Below are 17,500 nucleotides of genomic sequence, written 5' to 3' on the forward strand. Positions count from 1 at the left end.
AATTACCAAAAAAATTTAGCAGATTCAATCTGGCCCTAGTAATTCGGTAAAAATAAATGCAAATTATAAGACAATGAATGCATGCATATTAATATTGTTGGAGATCCCCAAAACCAAAATATGACCTATTATTATGCATAATAGGAGCTCTTTAAATACAATTAAATGTTCACATCTTCTTAAGGTGTAAAAACATGACCAGAGTACTTTTAATGAGCATTTGACATTTCTAAAGCAAGTCTTTAAGGTGTGTTAAACCATAAACATTCATAAACTTATTAATGGTAGAACTTTACAACGTAAGATGAAAAACCTGAATGCTTGAAATAGATTTACATGAAAATAAATCGCACAGGATTGATTTAGATGTATATACACTATCAGAAAAAAGGTACAGGGTGGTACAAATAATGTTCCTTGAGGAACAGTGTTGTACCTTTGTAAAAGTTGAACCTTATATAGTTCAGAAAAGACCTCTTATGATACTATTCTGTACCCTTTATGGTAAAAATGACAGTACACAAATCGTCACCTTAGAATTACAAGGTTCTATCTGATATTTTTGTCAAAATTAAGTTATTGACAGATTTTCATTAAATGACAACTTATTTACATTATGGGATGTTTTTATACAAGTTGTTTACATTAGGACTTTTTATTTAAAACAACAAATGCAACACACATACCGTTTGCTATATGGAATACAAAAACTTTGAAGCTCAATATCTCACAGTCATTCAGAACGCAGATAGAACCTTATTATTATAATCTAAGGTGACGAATTGTTCTCATATAAAAGGTACATAAGTGTTGGACAACTTTATTATAATATTTATGAAAATAAATATGACTGGAAAGGTAAAGTGATTTTATGAATAATATACATATTAAAACATGAATCATCATTTAAAAGCATATGTTTAAAGAAATTCATTAATTATTAAGTTCAATAAAACAAAACTATAGTCATTGTAAACATTTAAGGCATTTTTAATAATTATTTTGTAATAAATACATTTTCATTATTGATATCTATATGTTTTCATTATTAATATCCGTGGCGTTGGCTTTCCACTAGCTGACAACAGTGCTGTATATGCAAAGTGTTCATACAGACATTTCACTATTGTAAAACTAATCAAACATTGTGCATATCTCAATACTTGTGCATAATTACATTTCTATTTTAAAATAAAGCAAATTAAATGAACTTAATAATGATACTGTGAGGAAATTAGAAAAAAAAAAAAGTTTAGTATTGTAGATGGGAGAATGTGTTTCTGAAACATTTTTGTAAAAAGTGTTGTGAAATGTTTAATAAAAAAATAGATCTTTTGATTGATGTTGAAGTATTTTTTTCTTTATTGTAAATAGAAAAAGTGCATTTACACAAAAATAAACTTTTTTTAAAAATTGTTTAAAATATTTGATGTTTTACATTAACTGCAAATAAACTGACCCATTCTGAATACAGAAAAATGCCTTTTAATAGTTTGTGAGAGAACACATTTGACACTGTTAAGGTACAAAGTGTGTAGTGGTACCTTCGTGTATCAGATTTCTACATTTAATGAAGGTACGATATGGTATGTGCAGGTTTTAAAGACCAACGGTACATTTTGGTTTCCCATGGTACAAATCATGTCCCTAAAAAGTACAAACTGCAATGGTACAAATGTGTTTCTTTGCCTTATGATACAATTCTGTTCCATAAAAATGTACTGCCTCAGTGACAAAGGTTTGAAACCTTCTTTGATACAACATTGCACTACTTTTTCTGAGAGTGTATAATATATACACATCTAATATATATATATATATATATATATATATATATATATATATATATATGTGTGTGTGTGTGTGCATTTATAAATTTATCATTGATTTCTAATCCACAAAAAAATTCCATGTGTTTGTTCACACTTGACAAGCAAAGCTCATTCTGATTCTGATCAAATAAAGGTTATACAACAAGTTTTAACCACAAACATCATCACTGAATCAAAACTAACTTGAACAAATGATGAACAAAGCATCTGTAATCGACACACAGAAATAAAAAAGAACAATTTACAGTTTACTTACATTTTTTGTCTAAATTAAAGTCTCCTGACTGTAATCGAGTGATGCCTGCATGCCTGTCAAACCCAGAACTGATTGTGTGGGAGGATTTCACTGTCTTTCTAAGAACAGAGAAACTGGTTAGCCCTGTACAGCAAACAACCCACTCTGATCTCTCTTTTAAATCAGTGACGTGTACGTTGAGTTTTTATTTATTTTTTTATTATTTAAAAAAACATTTATTTAGAGTGATAACATTTCAATGATGTACTTTTTAAAATCACCATCAAAAACCTTGGAGAAAATGGAAAAAAGTTTGATGTTTGAGCCGCATGTATCATATTTAATACACGAGTTTCTAAGACCTGTATAATATCAACCTGATCAATATTTTGATTAAAAACCTGTTGCAATGATGTGTTGCTTGTATTCTCCCCCTTGTGGATGTTCTTGACACTGCAGGCCATGGAAGGCCTTTTTGAATTACTCAGATGCTTTTTGGCTAAAAGCTATTTAATTTCAAGTTGTTATAGTAAAGATAAAATGTATAGGGTTACTAACTTTATTAAAGTTTTTCTCGATTGAAACGATGCATAATTAATTTATTTTGTTGCAAATAAATTGTTTTTAAATGCATGCATCACATTTGATACAACAGGTATATAATGAGCTTTATTTCCGAATAAACATGTCACTTTTTTGTAATGTAGTCAATATAATGCAACACTAACACTGTTTTTGGACTGATAATTTCACTATAGACATTGATAACAGCACAGTTTTCCCCTCTTTTTAAGCAGGCTTTTCTTTAACAATCTATTTATCATGTTTTTATTATGTTCTTTTATATTCGCTATTGTGTTTTAACTTGTTTGGTCAATGATTGTTTTTAGTAATGTTTAATTTGTTTTAGCATGTCTGTTGATGCGTACTGTAAGGCGACCTTGGGTGTCTAGAAATTCGGCATTTACAAATAAAATAAATGAATTATTAAATTATTATAATTGGTAATTGAAACACCATTTTAAAATACATTGTGGATATTTTTACAACAATTCATAATCTATAAACTACATTAATCAATTTGTGTGTATTTTTAGATGTCAAAACAATAGAGGAAAATGATAGAAAAATTAAAGTGTCTTGGTAATGTCATCAGCATAATAGTCTATATGACAATTGAAGTGAGAGAGAGTAGTTAGGGGAGGATGAGGAGGAGGGATGTACTCCTCGGGCCATGCATGATGATGGTCATTCAGACAGCAGTGATGAGGAAGATTATCATGAAGAAAGTGTAGTCCAGACAAGCACAGAAGGTCCCAACTGCACAAACACAGTCAGAAAGCAGTCAGCAAATGGCGATGCAAAAAGAAAAGATGGAAATACAATATCATGGTACATTTGTTGAGTTCATTGCATCTGCTGAGGAAGGCACAGAGGACTCAGACCGACTGCTTTCTGACTGTGTCCTGTGTTTGTATTGTTGGGACCTCATCTTCTTTTCCGGACTAAACTTTTTTTTCTTGATAATCTTCCTCATCACAGCTGTCTGAATGATCATCATCATCATCATCATACATAGCCCAAGGACTCCATCCCTCCTCATCATCTTCCCTTAACTGCTATATGGCACTGTAATTGCCATCTATTATTATGGACTCTGTATATGTACAATATTAAAATAGTTGGCCTCTGATGAAATGCTACAGGACACTGGAGAACAAATAAACCTGTACAGTATATTCAAAGATGGCATGTCTATAAACACAGATGCCATAGAGATTGAGAAAGTCCTAGGCATGTACATGAACATGCACCCTATAAAAGGTCATGCTGCGGTGCGCCTTTTAATGTTTAAAGGCATGACCCTGATTATTTTCCAACATGGAGAAACCTGACAGAGTGAAAACACTGCACCAGCAATGCCTTGCCACTTCTGTGTACTGTGTAAAGGTAAAGTGCATCTTTGCCTGAACAAGAACTGAAACTACTATTACGCCTACTGTACCACAAAGAGAAATAAAACACTGTAAAATGCTTAATGTAAAAAATAAATGAAGACATAAACTGCCTGAAATGTTCTCTTTTGTCAAAATGTTAAGGGCAAACTTTTTTGTAATTAAAATTATCATTGTTTTGAGCAAAAAGTTGCACAAACGCCTGGTTTATCAAATGTGATGCAAAATAAATGAAAAAAAAATTATATGGCAAATATTTTATTTATTATTATTATTATTATTATTATCATTATTATTATTATTATTATTATTATTATTATTATTATGCAAGATGGTTTAATAAACATCTCAGTTCCAGACATTAGAATTTTCTGTCTATTTTTTTTTTATATGTCAGGTCTTACAGGGTTAAAAACATTCATTCATTCATTTTCTTTTCGGCTTAGTCCCTTTATTAATCTGGGGTCGCCACAGCAGAATGAACCGCCAATTTATCCAGCACATGTTTTACGCTGCGGATGGCCTTCCAGCTTTAACTTATTTCTGGGAAACATCCATATAGACTCATAAACTATGGACAATTTAGCCTACCCAATTCACCTGTACCGCATGTGTTTGGACTGTGGGGTAAACTGCTGGAGCACCCGGAGGAAACCCACGCGAACACGGGGAGAACACGTGATTAAAACCAAAAATATATATCTTTCATTCATTCGTTCATTTTCCCTTCGGTTTAGGCACAATCCCAATTCTATTTTTGTACCCGAACCCCTTCCCCTAACAGACTGTAAAGGGGTGCACATGAGTTTGTTATGGATTATTGTTAGCAAAAGCTAGCGGTTTTTATTTTAGCGATTGTTTTTAAAGCATGACGGTAAAACATGAACGCGGTTATAAATGTATTGAAGCATGTGCGTGTTTGTGGTAAAAATTCGTAATAATGACAGATAATACTAATTTGTGCATCTCCTTACTTCCGTGTGCAGCCATGCTGTGGTGTCCAAACTCGGTAGTGGATGACCGGTGTCCTGGAGAGTTTAGCTTCAATCCTAATTAAACACACCTGAACAGCTAATCAAGCTCCTGCTAGATATACTAAACTTACTGGCTGAGCGGTGAAGAAAGTTGGAGCTAAACTCAGCGCCACACCGGCCCTCCAGGACCGAGTTTTATACACCCCCTTTTCTTACCACTTGGCATTGTTGCTATAAATAAATAAATAAATAAATAAATAAATAAATAAATAAATAAATAAATAAAATACGCAAATAAATGAATAAATACACAAATTCCTGCATAAATAAGACAATAAATAAATAAATAAGCAAATAAATAAATAAATAAATACACAAATGTTTACATAAATAAAACAATAAATAAATAAATGTGTATATAAATCTACAAATTCCTGTATAAATAAGACAATAAATAAATAAATATGCAAATCAATGAATAAATAAATACACAAATTCCTGCATAAATAAAACAATAAATAAATAAATATGCAAATAAATAAATAAATACACAAATTCTTGCATAAATAAAACAATAAATAAATAAATAAATAAATAAATGTGTAAATAAATTTACAAAACTCCTGTATAAATAAAACAATAAATAAATAAATATGCAAATCAATGAATAAATAAAGAAATACATAAATTCCAGCAAATAAAACAATAAAGAAATACACAAATTTCTGCATAAATAAAGCAATAAATAAAAAATATGCAAATAAATTAATAAATTCACATATTCCTGCAAAAATAAAACAATAAATAAACAAATTTACATATAAATCTACAAATTCCTGCATAAATAATATATATATATATATATATATATATATATATATATATATATATATATATATATATATATATATATATATATATATATATATATATATATATTATTATTATTATATAGGTTTTGTCCTTCATATTTTACCATCTAATTCGGTTAATTAAAGCATCACAGCAGAATGAACCGCCAACTTATCCATCATATGTTTTACACAGCGGATGCCCTTCCAGCAGAAACCCAGTACTGAGAAACACCTATACACTCTCACATTTCCACACATACACAATTTAGTTTATCAAATTCCCCTATAGAGCATATCTTCGGACTGTGGGGTAAACGCAGCACCCAGAGGAAACCCACGCCAACATGGGGAGAACATGCAAGCTCCACACAGAAATGCCAACTGGCCCAGCTGGGACACGAACCAGCGACCTTCTTGCTGTGAGGCGACAGTGCTGATCAATGTCGCCTCGAACTGCTCTCAAATCAGTTAAATATATCTTTTAGCATTTTCTTTTCATAACTGGCAACGTAACATTAAATAACCACAAACTGGAAAAAATTTAAGGTTTGAGCTACACAGGTTTGTAAAAGCCTAAAGCATGTAAAAATAGCCATTTATGAATCAGTGCTGAATATAAAAAAGCAATTAGATAGCAACAAATTTACTGTAATAAAACCATACCTTATTTATAACGAAAAATCCAATAAAACGTTAAATACCCACAATTTTCAGGACGGTGCCGTATGGAAAAGCTCAAAGACATATGGAAAACACCACCGATTTTCATGGGCGTGCTTTATGAACCAGACATGTAAAAGAAAATACTCCAGGAGCAAAGGTCAGCTGGAAGAACAACCCTCACAGGTGGGGCTTTCTCAGTAACCCTGGGTTTGCAAACAGATGGGATCGTTCAGGTACGTTTGAATCCATTTGCACTTCTCTCAAAAATAAAATCACCTCATTTTTGGAATAAAAAAATAATGTGTAAGATGAAGCTTAATCTATCTCCAACTGACGCTGTTTGCATTCAACTGAGCCATTTTACATGTAGTCGACTAGTTGTAGAGCTCATGAAGACACTAGCCAGCGAATTCAACTCGGGCTGTAAATATACATATTAGCAGCATCTGTAGTGTATATTAATTTAAAACAACAATTAAAATAACGTTAAACTGTAGTTAAATTATACTGTTATTAAAACATTAATTTATCGAGCAAATCAATTCCAGATAACGTCATGTAAGACAAACAGCAGATTACATGGACTGACTCTTGTTGTCATGATGCATGAAGTAGCTTAGGCTGTGAAAAAGGATGTAAAATAAATGTAAATCAGGTATAGGCTACAGTAAAACACCTGTTAAAGGGATAGTTCACCCATATTGAGCATTTACTCACTCTTTTTACACTGTATGTATGACAACATTGTATGTATTACACTTCACTATGACACAAATACATTACTTTAACTGATTTTAGTTATGTTAATCAAGTTTCAACTCATTTTTTAAACTTATATTAAACTTAACATAATATTTTAGTCAGTGTGACTGATGTAAGTTGAGATGACTAGAAAATGTATTTGATTCAGCTAAAAATGTAAGGCAGTAAGACTTTATTTTTACAGTGTATTGAGCTGTGTTTCACAGTGTTTAAGCTCAAAACATTCATTTTACACCTTAATAAGCTTTATTTTTCTGTTGAACACAATATACGATCTGACTTTAGAAAAAATACTAGTGTTCCCAATGGATTCTGGCTACCAACATTTATTTAAATATCTTTTTTTGTGTGTTGAATATAAGAGAGAAACTTGGGGTACTGTACAGTGTAAGTTAAATAAATACAGATGAAGTCAGAATTATTAGCCCCCCTTTGATTATTATTATTTTTTAAAAAAATGTTATATTTCCCAAATGATGTTTAACAGAGCAAAGACATTTTCACAGTATGTCTGATAATATTTTTTCTTCTGGAGAAAGTCTTATTTGTTTTATTTTGGCTAGAATAAAAGCAGTTTGTTAATTTTTAAACACCATTTTAGGGACTTATTATTATTTTATTAGCCCTTATGAGCTTTAGGCTGTAAGTATCTTGAACAATATCTAGTCAAATATTATTTACTGTCATCATGGCAAAGATAAAATAAATCAGTTATTAGAGATGAGTTATTAAAACTATTATGTTTAGAAATGTGTTGAGAGAATCTGTTCTCCAATAAACAGAAATTAGGGGGGGAAATAAAAAGAAGGGGCAATAATCCACATGATTATTTGATGCTTAAAAATGTATTTAGTTTTTCCTAATCAGTGATATGCATTAGAGTTTTATGCTGCATCCTATATTATTAAATTGATAATAATAATACAGATTAACTGCAATGGTTGAGTGTTACTGATTGCGTGCGTGAAACCATGCCTGTAACCTTATTTATCTCAGCTAGTATAAGAGCAATGTGTGATGAACTTTGATTCTGTCTCTCTTTACGCCCTGTGCAATTACAGTGCAGTTTGTGCTTAAGGTACAAAAGAGATACAAATAGATTTGTGGCTTATATCATTTCAGCAGATTCAATGCATTAAATATTATTTCAACCAAATAATTTATTGATTTAAAATGTTAAATAATGAATTGTAACAGTGACTGGTTTTATAAATATGCTCAAATTTCTAGTGCTGTCAAATGATATTATTGTGCATAATGCATTATGTATATACAGTGCTCAGCATATGAGTACACTCCATTTTGAAAATGAATATTTTTATCCTTTTCTCAGTGAATATGAGTAATATATTTTGGTGCATTTGAACAAAACAGATTTATTTAACAAATATATTTATTAATTTTTTTATTCACAGAACATGTTTAGAAATGGAAAGATAATACATTTAAATTCATGCATAGTATTGCAAAAAAAAATTACAAACTACAACATTTCAACAATATTTTTATATATATATATATATATATATATATATATATATATATATATATATATATATATATATATATATATATATATATATATATATATATATATATATATATTGTTTCTCTTGATTTTTGCTATTTTTTTAAATTTGATTTAATATTTCTCCCTAAGATAAATTTGGGCTACAAATGTTTGTATATATGTATGTGTGCATAAACAAACATGCAAAGTGTACATAAAATATACAAATAAGACTAAAGAAATGTAATATATATATTTATTTATTTATATTTAAATATAATTTGTATTATACAGTGCTCAGCATATATAAATTTACCCCTCACAAATCTCTCGTTTCAATTCGTATTTTTAATAGCTATACAATGTTATATTTGTGCATAGACATTAGATTAGTCAGTATACTGAAGCCAAATCTGGAACTGATGATTAGTACATCTAAATATATATTAGAGAAAAATATTAAATAAAATGTTTACAAAGATGACAAATCAAGAGAAACAAAAAGTAAAACATAGTTTTGTAGTTCGTAATTGTTTTGTTGCAATAGTATGCTTGAATTTAAATGTATAAACTTTCTATTTCTAAACAAGTTCAGTGACTAAAATCACATTTTTATAAATATATCTGTTTATTAAATCTGTTTTGTTTACATTAACTTAGAAATTGATTAAAAATATTTACTCAGTTATGCTTAACACTGTGTGTGTGCATGCGTGTTAATATAAATTATAAAAGAGTTAATATAAATTATTTTGTTTTTCTTTTTTAAATATTTACCAAATGATGTTTAACAGAGCAAGGATGTATTCACGGTATGTCTGATAATATTTTTTCTTCTGGAGAAAGTCTTTTTTTTTTGGCAAGAATAAAAGCTTTTTTTTTTTATCTATTTTAAGACCAATATTATTAGCCCCTTTAAGCGAATTATTTTTCGATAGTCTACAGAACAAACCTAATTACTCCAACCTGTAATCTAATTTACCCAGTTAAGCCTTTAAATGTCACTTTAAGCTGTATAGAAGTGTCTTGAAAAATATCTAGTCAAATATTATTTACTCATCATGGCTAAGATTAAATTAATTAGTTATTAGAAATGAGTTATTAAAACTATTATGTTTAGAAATGTGTTGAAAAAATCTGCTCTCCGTTAAACAGAAATTGAGGAAAAATATGACCGGGGGGGGCTAATAATTCAATAATAATAATTCTAATAATTCTGACTTCAAGTGCATATATATAATTCATCTTAAGTGTGTTTTGTACAACTTTTATTTGACAGAAGAGCAGAGGAGCAAAGATGCAGGTGTTAAATATAACACACCGCCGGGGTCAATATGTGACAGTCGTCATCTGTGTGATCATCCTTTGCATGCACCTGGTTTTTCAACCCCCCACAGATCCATCGGAAAGATGCTGTGCATGCAAAGACTGTGTCAGAGAGAAAAGCCACAGTACCTGGTTTAATGAACTCTTTGACCCCTCTATTCAACTACTGCTCACCCGGGGAAACTATGTGCTTAATAAAGACGTCTACAAGTACTGGAAGGTATATATTGTGATAAATATATATATATATATATATATATATATATATATATATATATATATATATATATATATATATATATATATATATATATATATATATATATATATATATATATATATATATATATAAATAAAAAGATCTATCTACTCTTTATTCAAGTCTCTTTTGCATGGCATTTGCAGGGGCTTCAGAAAAATAAGAAGGACAGCGACTACAGAGCGGTGGTGGAAAAGATGTTTTCTCTGTTTCCCGATAAAACACGATACACAAACGCGAGTCCAAACCGCTGCAGGACTTGTGCTATAATCGGAAACTCCGGCAACCTTAAAGGATCCCGTTATGGACGTCTCATAGACGCTCATAACTTTGTCATCAGGTAAAGAATGACATGAATAACAATTTTTTCTGATACTCTTCAACTCTTGATTTCCGAGACATGATTAAAAACATTTGGTTCGGTATCTTTGTGGGCTTGTTTACTCCTGGTCGCTTCACGCGTTTATTTTTTCCGATCAGATAGCTTATTTGATTCGTAAAAAATGAATTTATTTACATTTGGACACACAAATGTGTCTCTACATTCAGTGGTGTAAAGTAACAAAGTACAAATACACAAATTACTGTAATTGCGTAGTTTTTCTCAGAAACTGTAGTTTACTAAGTAGTTTTTACTCTCCCATGACATTTTTAGTGCTGTATCGGTACTTTTACTCCACTACTTTCCTTCAACATGCAGCCACTACTTTATTTTGTCCTGTCTATCGGGATTAGAAAAATCAGACCTGTGATTCCTGTCCAATCAAATCGCACATAGAAGGTAAATTCCATCATTCTGAACCAAGGTTATTAGTTAACGAAAACGAACGAAAAAACAAAAACTAAAATGTAAAGTAATTGTCATTAACTGAAATAAAAATAAATCGATCTAATCCGGGAGAGAACTACCAGCGACTACATGCACTGCTGAAACTTTTTTTCCTGCTGCGCATCGAATAAAGCGAATAAAGACACGCTTAGCCTCATCGATGTCCAAATGCCATAACAACATTGCTGCATCCATGGAACACGAACTTGCAGACTCTTTTAACAGCGAGGAAATAATTGCACTTTTTAATTAAAAACCAGGACAGCTTGTTCATTTAATACCGGCGAGACCACCTGGACGGCGTGTTGTAATGTCTATCATACAGCTACACTTATTTAATAAAAAGTCAAAAAGACAAAAACAAATAAATTCCCCAACACTAGATTAATTAGGGAAGTTAGGGTAATTGGATCTGTAGACAATTGAAAAAATAGCTTAAGCAGGCTAATAATTTTGACCTTAAAACAGTTTTTAAAAATTCTAGAAATAAAACCAATAAGACTTTCTCCAGAAGAAAAATTATTATCGGAAATACTGTGTGAAATTTCTTGCTCTGTTAAACATCATATGGGAAATGCTTGAAAAAGAAAACAAAAATTCACCTTGACGTCAACTGTATTTGCTCCCGTCTTTCACATGCTTCTTGACCCAGTCATGCTTTTTCAAGTTAGGATAAACATGGGCCCAACAAAAGGCTACGAGGACGATGTGGGGTCTAAGACCACTCATCGGTTTATCTATCCTGAGAGCGCTGTGGATTTCGACAACTCCACCTACCTGGTGCTTTCCCCATTCAAAGTCCTGGACATAGAGTGGCTCATTAGTTCCTTCACCACGAAGAACATCACACGGTGAGAACTAATCATTGAGTATGTTTATGTACACCAATACTCTGATTTTAATACCATTACGACAATATTCTGATTAAGAGTCTACCATGTGAACAGATATTTTTGATGACCTTAATCCGACTAAAGTCATAATCAACTAAACAGAATTGGAATTAAGACATGAGGAGTTTAGTGGCCTCGTTAAAGTGCAGTACGGACATATAAACATCTCAGTTAAACTAATAACATTTGTAGGTAACCTACTGCACAGCTCTTTTGAGTTGATTTAACTTTTAACCCAGGTACTGTAGTTGACTCCATTCAAGTTGAGTCAACTCAGCAACCACAAAAAAAAAAGTTTGCCATACAATTTTGAATCAATGTTTTGTTTGTTTTTCACAATATCAAAGGTGGTTCCAGAATAACAAAAGACGACCAACAAAATTCTTTGTCTTAATTTTCATTCATTCATTCGTTTTCTTTTCGGCTTAGTCCCTTTATTAATCTGGGGTCGCCACAGCGGAATGAACCGCCAACTTATGCAGCATATGTTTTTCGTAGCGGATGCCCTTCCAGCTGCAACCCATCAACCCATACACACACACACTGCGGACATATTAGCTTAGCAATTCACCTGTACCACGTCTTTGGACTTGTGGGGGAAACCGAAGTACCCGGAGGAAACTACATGAACACGGGGAGAACATGCAAACTCCACATATAATAATAATAATAATAATAATAATTCCTTACATTTTTATAGTGTTTTTCTGGGCACTCAGAGCGGTTTACACATAGTGGGGAAATCTCCTCATCCGACACCACCTGGATGAAGTGACGGCAGCCATTTTGCGCCAGACCGCTCACCAGCTGATTGGTGGAGAGGACATGAAGCCAGTTATGATATGGGGAGGGTAAGGAGGCCATGATGGACAGAGGCCAGTGGGCAGAATTGGCAAGGATGCCGGGGTTAAACCCCTTCTCTTTTCGAAGGACATCCTGGGATTTTTAACGACCACAGAGAGTCGAGACCTCAGTTTAGCGTCTCATCTGAAAAAGGGGAACTCCGAAATGCCAACTCTCCCAGCCTAGGCTTGAACCAGCGACCTTTTTGCTGTGAGGCGACAGCACTACCTACTGCGCCAAAGTGTCTTAAATTTGTGACATCTTATATTCCCTTGTGTTTTAATTTCTCCTTTTCTTGTCTTTAACAGAACTTACAAAAAAGTACGGGCCAGCATAAATGCCAACAGACATAAGGTGAGTGACTGAGTTTGACACGCTGATACGAGGCTCTAATCACCTTTTATGAGTAAATACCAGCCTTGACTGCTGTAATGTTCCCATGAATAATAAAAATAGTGCTGATTTAATATCTAGATAAGATGGCTGTGTAGGGGAGACATAACACAAAGAGCTTGAAGAGTGTCAGGATAAAAAAAAAAAAGTACTTTATACTTTTTGCCAGACACAGGTGACATGACTACAGCATTTTTCAAAACTGCCCTAAGACTATTAACAATTCCACAATATTCCTTCATGTTGTCTCAACCAAGCGGCAACCTCCCGCTCTCCTTTGTGAAGCTAATACGGAAGTAACTAAAACTGTAATTCATCACATTTCCGCTGGTCTTGGCTCCTTAATAGAGCAAATTATTATAGAGCCCACTGTGAAAATGGCCAACTTTACAGCACAAAAAAGGTGTTCACAGCCTGGTACAAAGAACGATTTTGGTTCATATAGCTAATATTACCCTTCATGACAACTGTGAGGGGGGGGGGTGAATTTCAAAACTCATCTATTTACTTTATATTAAGTCTGCATAATTAAGGGTGTGGCCACTTGAGTGACAGCTTGGTCTTGCTCATAGATATATACATTAGATGTCGCCTACCCTGTTGTTGTCTATTAGAAGGAATGTGTCAATAGAGCCGCCATTTTAGTACAGGGTAGCGCTCCTTTGAAATTAATGCGGGACCAAGCTGCAGTGGAGGACTGTGGCCATCCACAGCCAGAAAAATACACATATACACATATATCTATGATCGGTATTTTTCCCGGAGGTCAGGATGCATTATATATATATATATATATATATATATATATATATATATATATATATATATATATATATATTATGAAACTTATAATTTTACATCACTTTTCTACATTGATGGATCAGTGCCCGCACAGGCATTCCTGACAAAAAGCTTGTGTTTTTATGTATAATGTACTATCCACCCTCCTTGTTAAATCTGATCTAATCCCAGTCCTGAAACACACCTCCTCTCCTGCTTTCACTTCTCATACTAACGGAGGGAGCGATTTGTTTGTGAATGAATCTCCGTTATGAACGACTCGTTCACTTAGCCAACAAAAATAGAAGTTTCTAGCACAGCAGCATCTCGTTGTCATATTTCTTTGCCATTGTTTGCTGATTTTATTCGACAAAACTAGCATAAGCCGAGTATTTAGTGCGAGTTGGAGCTACTTTGACTAATGGTGAATGCAGTAAGTGATAAATAACGTTACCTGTTTAGCACAAAAGTTCATAACATATGAAAACGTAAAAAACTAAATCTTACCTATGAAATGTTCTGCCTTTGTGCTTTGTTTTCTTTGTTTGCTCATTATTACACCCGTAGACAGCGCTAAAGTCCAGCATCTTGATGTAACAGTCTTGACTAGTGCGGTTGAATGGCATTTATCCTGGGAGCACTGTACAAATATGGCGGCGCTAATGACGTATGCTCAGGGTCCGTGTGGGATATATAGTGTATATATCTATGTGTCTCGCAGGTTGCAGTCACTTCACCTCAGCTGATTCCAGCTGATGAGCTGCTGAACTCGGTATATACATTGTATTTTTGTTTTATGTGGCTTTACACAGTCAGTTGCCTTTTTGGGATTATTTCCTACAATTATCAGATGATATGACATGCTGTGTGCAGTTAATTGTGCTCACAAACTGTTCGAATTGCCTTCATTTCCCAGGTGAGTGATATTACACAATTATAACCATCTCTATTACCGTATTTGTTTTATTTAGGATCATTTATGATTTTCTTTAGATCTGTAATGCACTCCAGAATCTGACAGATTGATTAGGTGTAGGCTCTAGAACAGTCACCTGAAATCAGTCATACAGTGTCATGCCTGGATTTCATTAATAGCCTTGCATTTACTAACACAGACTAGTTTATTTAAAGTGTTTGGAAGTAATTTCCGCTTTCATAATGTAGAAAAACGTCATAAGAATAATGCTTAGTGAAATGTATTACACCAGTGTTTTTAAAAAACTAAACACTTTATTTATATAGAGCACAACCAAGCACATGTGGTCAGAACACAGACGAGTCGCAGGTAATAAAGTATTAAGCGGCAGTGTTGCCAACTATTTCCAATGAAAAGTAGCTAAACCCTGCCCGAAAATTAGCTAAATGTTGACAGATGACGTCATGCACTAATTTGCATATCAGTGACGTCATCACGTAGTATCTGACAAGTGTAAGCCCATCTAATCTCTGAGGAGCAGTGTATTCTATTATATAAAAACATTACATCCAGATGCACAATAAATAAGTTCTTAATAATAACATATTACGTTGCGCGATGACGTCATTGCGTGATCACAATTCAAAACTTCACCTTGTAGTATACAAAATAACTGTTTTCTCAAATTGACTGGCCATCTCACCAAAAATATTATTTGAAATATGTCCATTTAGATTTGTATAAAATGGAGTTGACTATTTGTAAAAGTAATACAAACACTTTTTGATAAGAATTTTTTTTAAAATATACGACTGAAAATGAACAGTTACATCCTTTTAAACAATAACAGCTTGTGTATTTACTCTTTTTAACTTGTAAAATTAACACATTTGTGAAAGTGACAACAATTGTAGCATTATTGGAATTTATTGCTACATAAATTACCAACAAATATACATGTTAACACTTATCAATAAGTTACAGTTATGAAAAACAATCTGAGCTAGCAATTTACTCTACTGAGTGAAGCCTGCAGCCACTGCTCTTTTGAAAAATTGCTAAAAGTAGCCAAAAGAATGTTTAAAATTGCTAAATTTGTTGCTAGGTGCTTTTTTTTTAAAAAAGTTGCTGGGGTAGTATGAAAAGTTGCTAAATCTAGCAACAAAATTGGTAAGTTGGCAAAACTGTTAAGCGTTTCACCCAAAGAAAAGTCTATCTAAGCAAAAGCTAGCAGGCATCTGCAGCTCCGCCTCTTTTCCGTTGTTTGGTCACCCCCGGTCAGCGTGATGAGGCATGAACAAAATGTCAACGGTTGGCCACGCCCACTTAGCTTCATTTGTGCTTTTTAGAAATCCATACAAACATATCGTTTAACAGATTAAGTTAATTTAATTCTTTTTACTAATTTATCTATATTAAGCCTATATAAATTGTTTGCAACCACTAAACTTAAAAAAATTTGGTAAATCCAATGAATCAGTTTATCAATGCAGAACTTTGAATGTCAAAACAACATCCTAACAGTACAATGAGGGCTTACGAAGTTAAACGATTGACTTGTTTAAGAAATTTACAACATGCGAACACATAACTTGTTATTGTTTTTTTATATATATTTCTCTTTAATATAACTCAATTTTGTCGGTTCATTCCGCTGTGGCGACCCCTGATGAATAAAGGGACTAAGCTGAAAAGAAAATCAATGAATGAATAACTCAATTTTTGAATGGATAACAGGACATGCACATCCTAACGATGTAATAAACGTCACTGGTTTATCTCGAATAGCCTGAGGGTTAGTAAATTAGCAGCAAATCAATTTAAGGCGGTTTTTAGTTTAGTTTGGTGAAATTTATGTAATTCTAATAAATGCAAAACAAGGGTTTAATGCTCCTAAAAGTGTGTGATTTATATGTATTGTTCCCATAGGTGATGATTTTGCATCCTGCTTTTATTAAGTATGTTCATGAGATTTGGTTGGTGAAACATGGCAAATATCCATCCACGGGCTTCCTCGCCATTATATTTGCCCTGCACATCTGCGACCAGGTGAATCACACTTATACTATTGTTACATTATTTCGTCTCTCAGAAATACTTGAGGACATTCCAAGACATGTTATTTGGACTTATTACATGGCTGAATACTTGTTTCTGATTGGTCAGTCATGACACTCCAACAAATGTTATTCCCAGATAACAACCACAGAAATTAATAACACGGGACCATCTGAATTCTTTGAATCACTGTCCGTCTATACGTTAAAATCCATATTTATACGCTTGTCTATCCCTGCAGTTTTTGACTCATTTTGTGACTGACATTACAAGGTACGTTATTCCAAGATAACAACCGCTAAATACCCCAAACTCATCCGGGAACTTTAAATCGCCTTGACCCTCACATACATATATTTATATACATATTATTATGTATCTAGTTGTCTTTCATGCCACAGTTTTTGACTGTTTGGCG

The 17,500-nt window shown here is 32.7% G+C and overlaps 2 protein-coding genes across 7 annotated transcripts in view; one reads left to right on the top strand and one right to left on the bottom strand.

Moving 5' to 3' along the window:
• The window catches only part of LOC100334439 (CMP-N-acetylneuraminate-beta-galactosamide-alpha-2,3-sialyltransferase 2), a 21,747-nt gene extending 15,130 nt beyond the window's left edge, over positions 1–6,617 (bottom strand). For 4 of the 5 annotated variants that reach the window (XM_073931407.1, XM_073931405.1, XM_073931406.1 and 1 more), the window contains exons 1-2: positions 4,997–5,033; positions 2,089–2,186 (exon numbers count right to left, since the gene is read on the bottom strand). The gene's annotated coding sequence lies outside the window, so the exon portion shown is untranslated. Of the gene's footprint in view, positions 1–2,088; positions 2,187–4,996; positions 5,034–6,513 lie in introns of those variants that run through there. The other variant, XM_002667767.7, reaches the window with a different exon arrangement.
• Positions 6,565–17,500, top strand: part of st3gal1l2 (ST3 beta-galactoside alpha-2,3-sialyltransferase 1, like 2) — a 13,257-nt gene continuing 2,321 nt past the window's right edge. The window contains exons 1-6 of one of the 2 annotated variants that reach the window (XM_073931417.1): positions 6,565–6,746; positions 10,065–10,331; positions 10,517–10,710; positions 11,867–12,050; positions 13,244–13,289; positions 16,954–17,073. In XM_073931417.1, the coding sequence (XP_073787518.1) occupies positions 11,878–12,050; positions 13,244–13,289; positions 16,954–17,073 (339 nt within the window). In that variant the 5' untranslated portion in view covers positions 6,565–6,746; positions 10,065–10,331; positions 10,517–10,710; positions 11,867–11,877. The remainder of the gene's footprint in view (positions 6,747–10,064; positions 10,332–10,516; positions 10,711–11,866; positions 12,051–13,243; positions 13,290–16,953; positions 17,074–17,500) is intronic. The other variant, XM_002667836.7, reaches the window with a different exon arrangement.

This window comes from Danio rerio, chromosome 19 (assembly GCF_049306965.1).
Source record: "Danio rerio strain Tuebingen ecotype United States chromosome 19, GRCz12tu, whole genome shotgun sequence".
In the NCBI taxonomy this organism is placed as follows: Eukaryota; Metazoa; Chordata; class Actinopteri; order Cypriniformes; family Danionidae; genus Danio; species Danio rerio.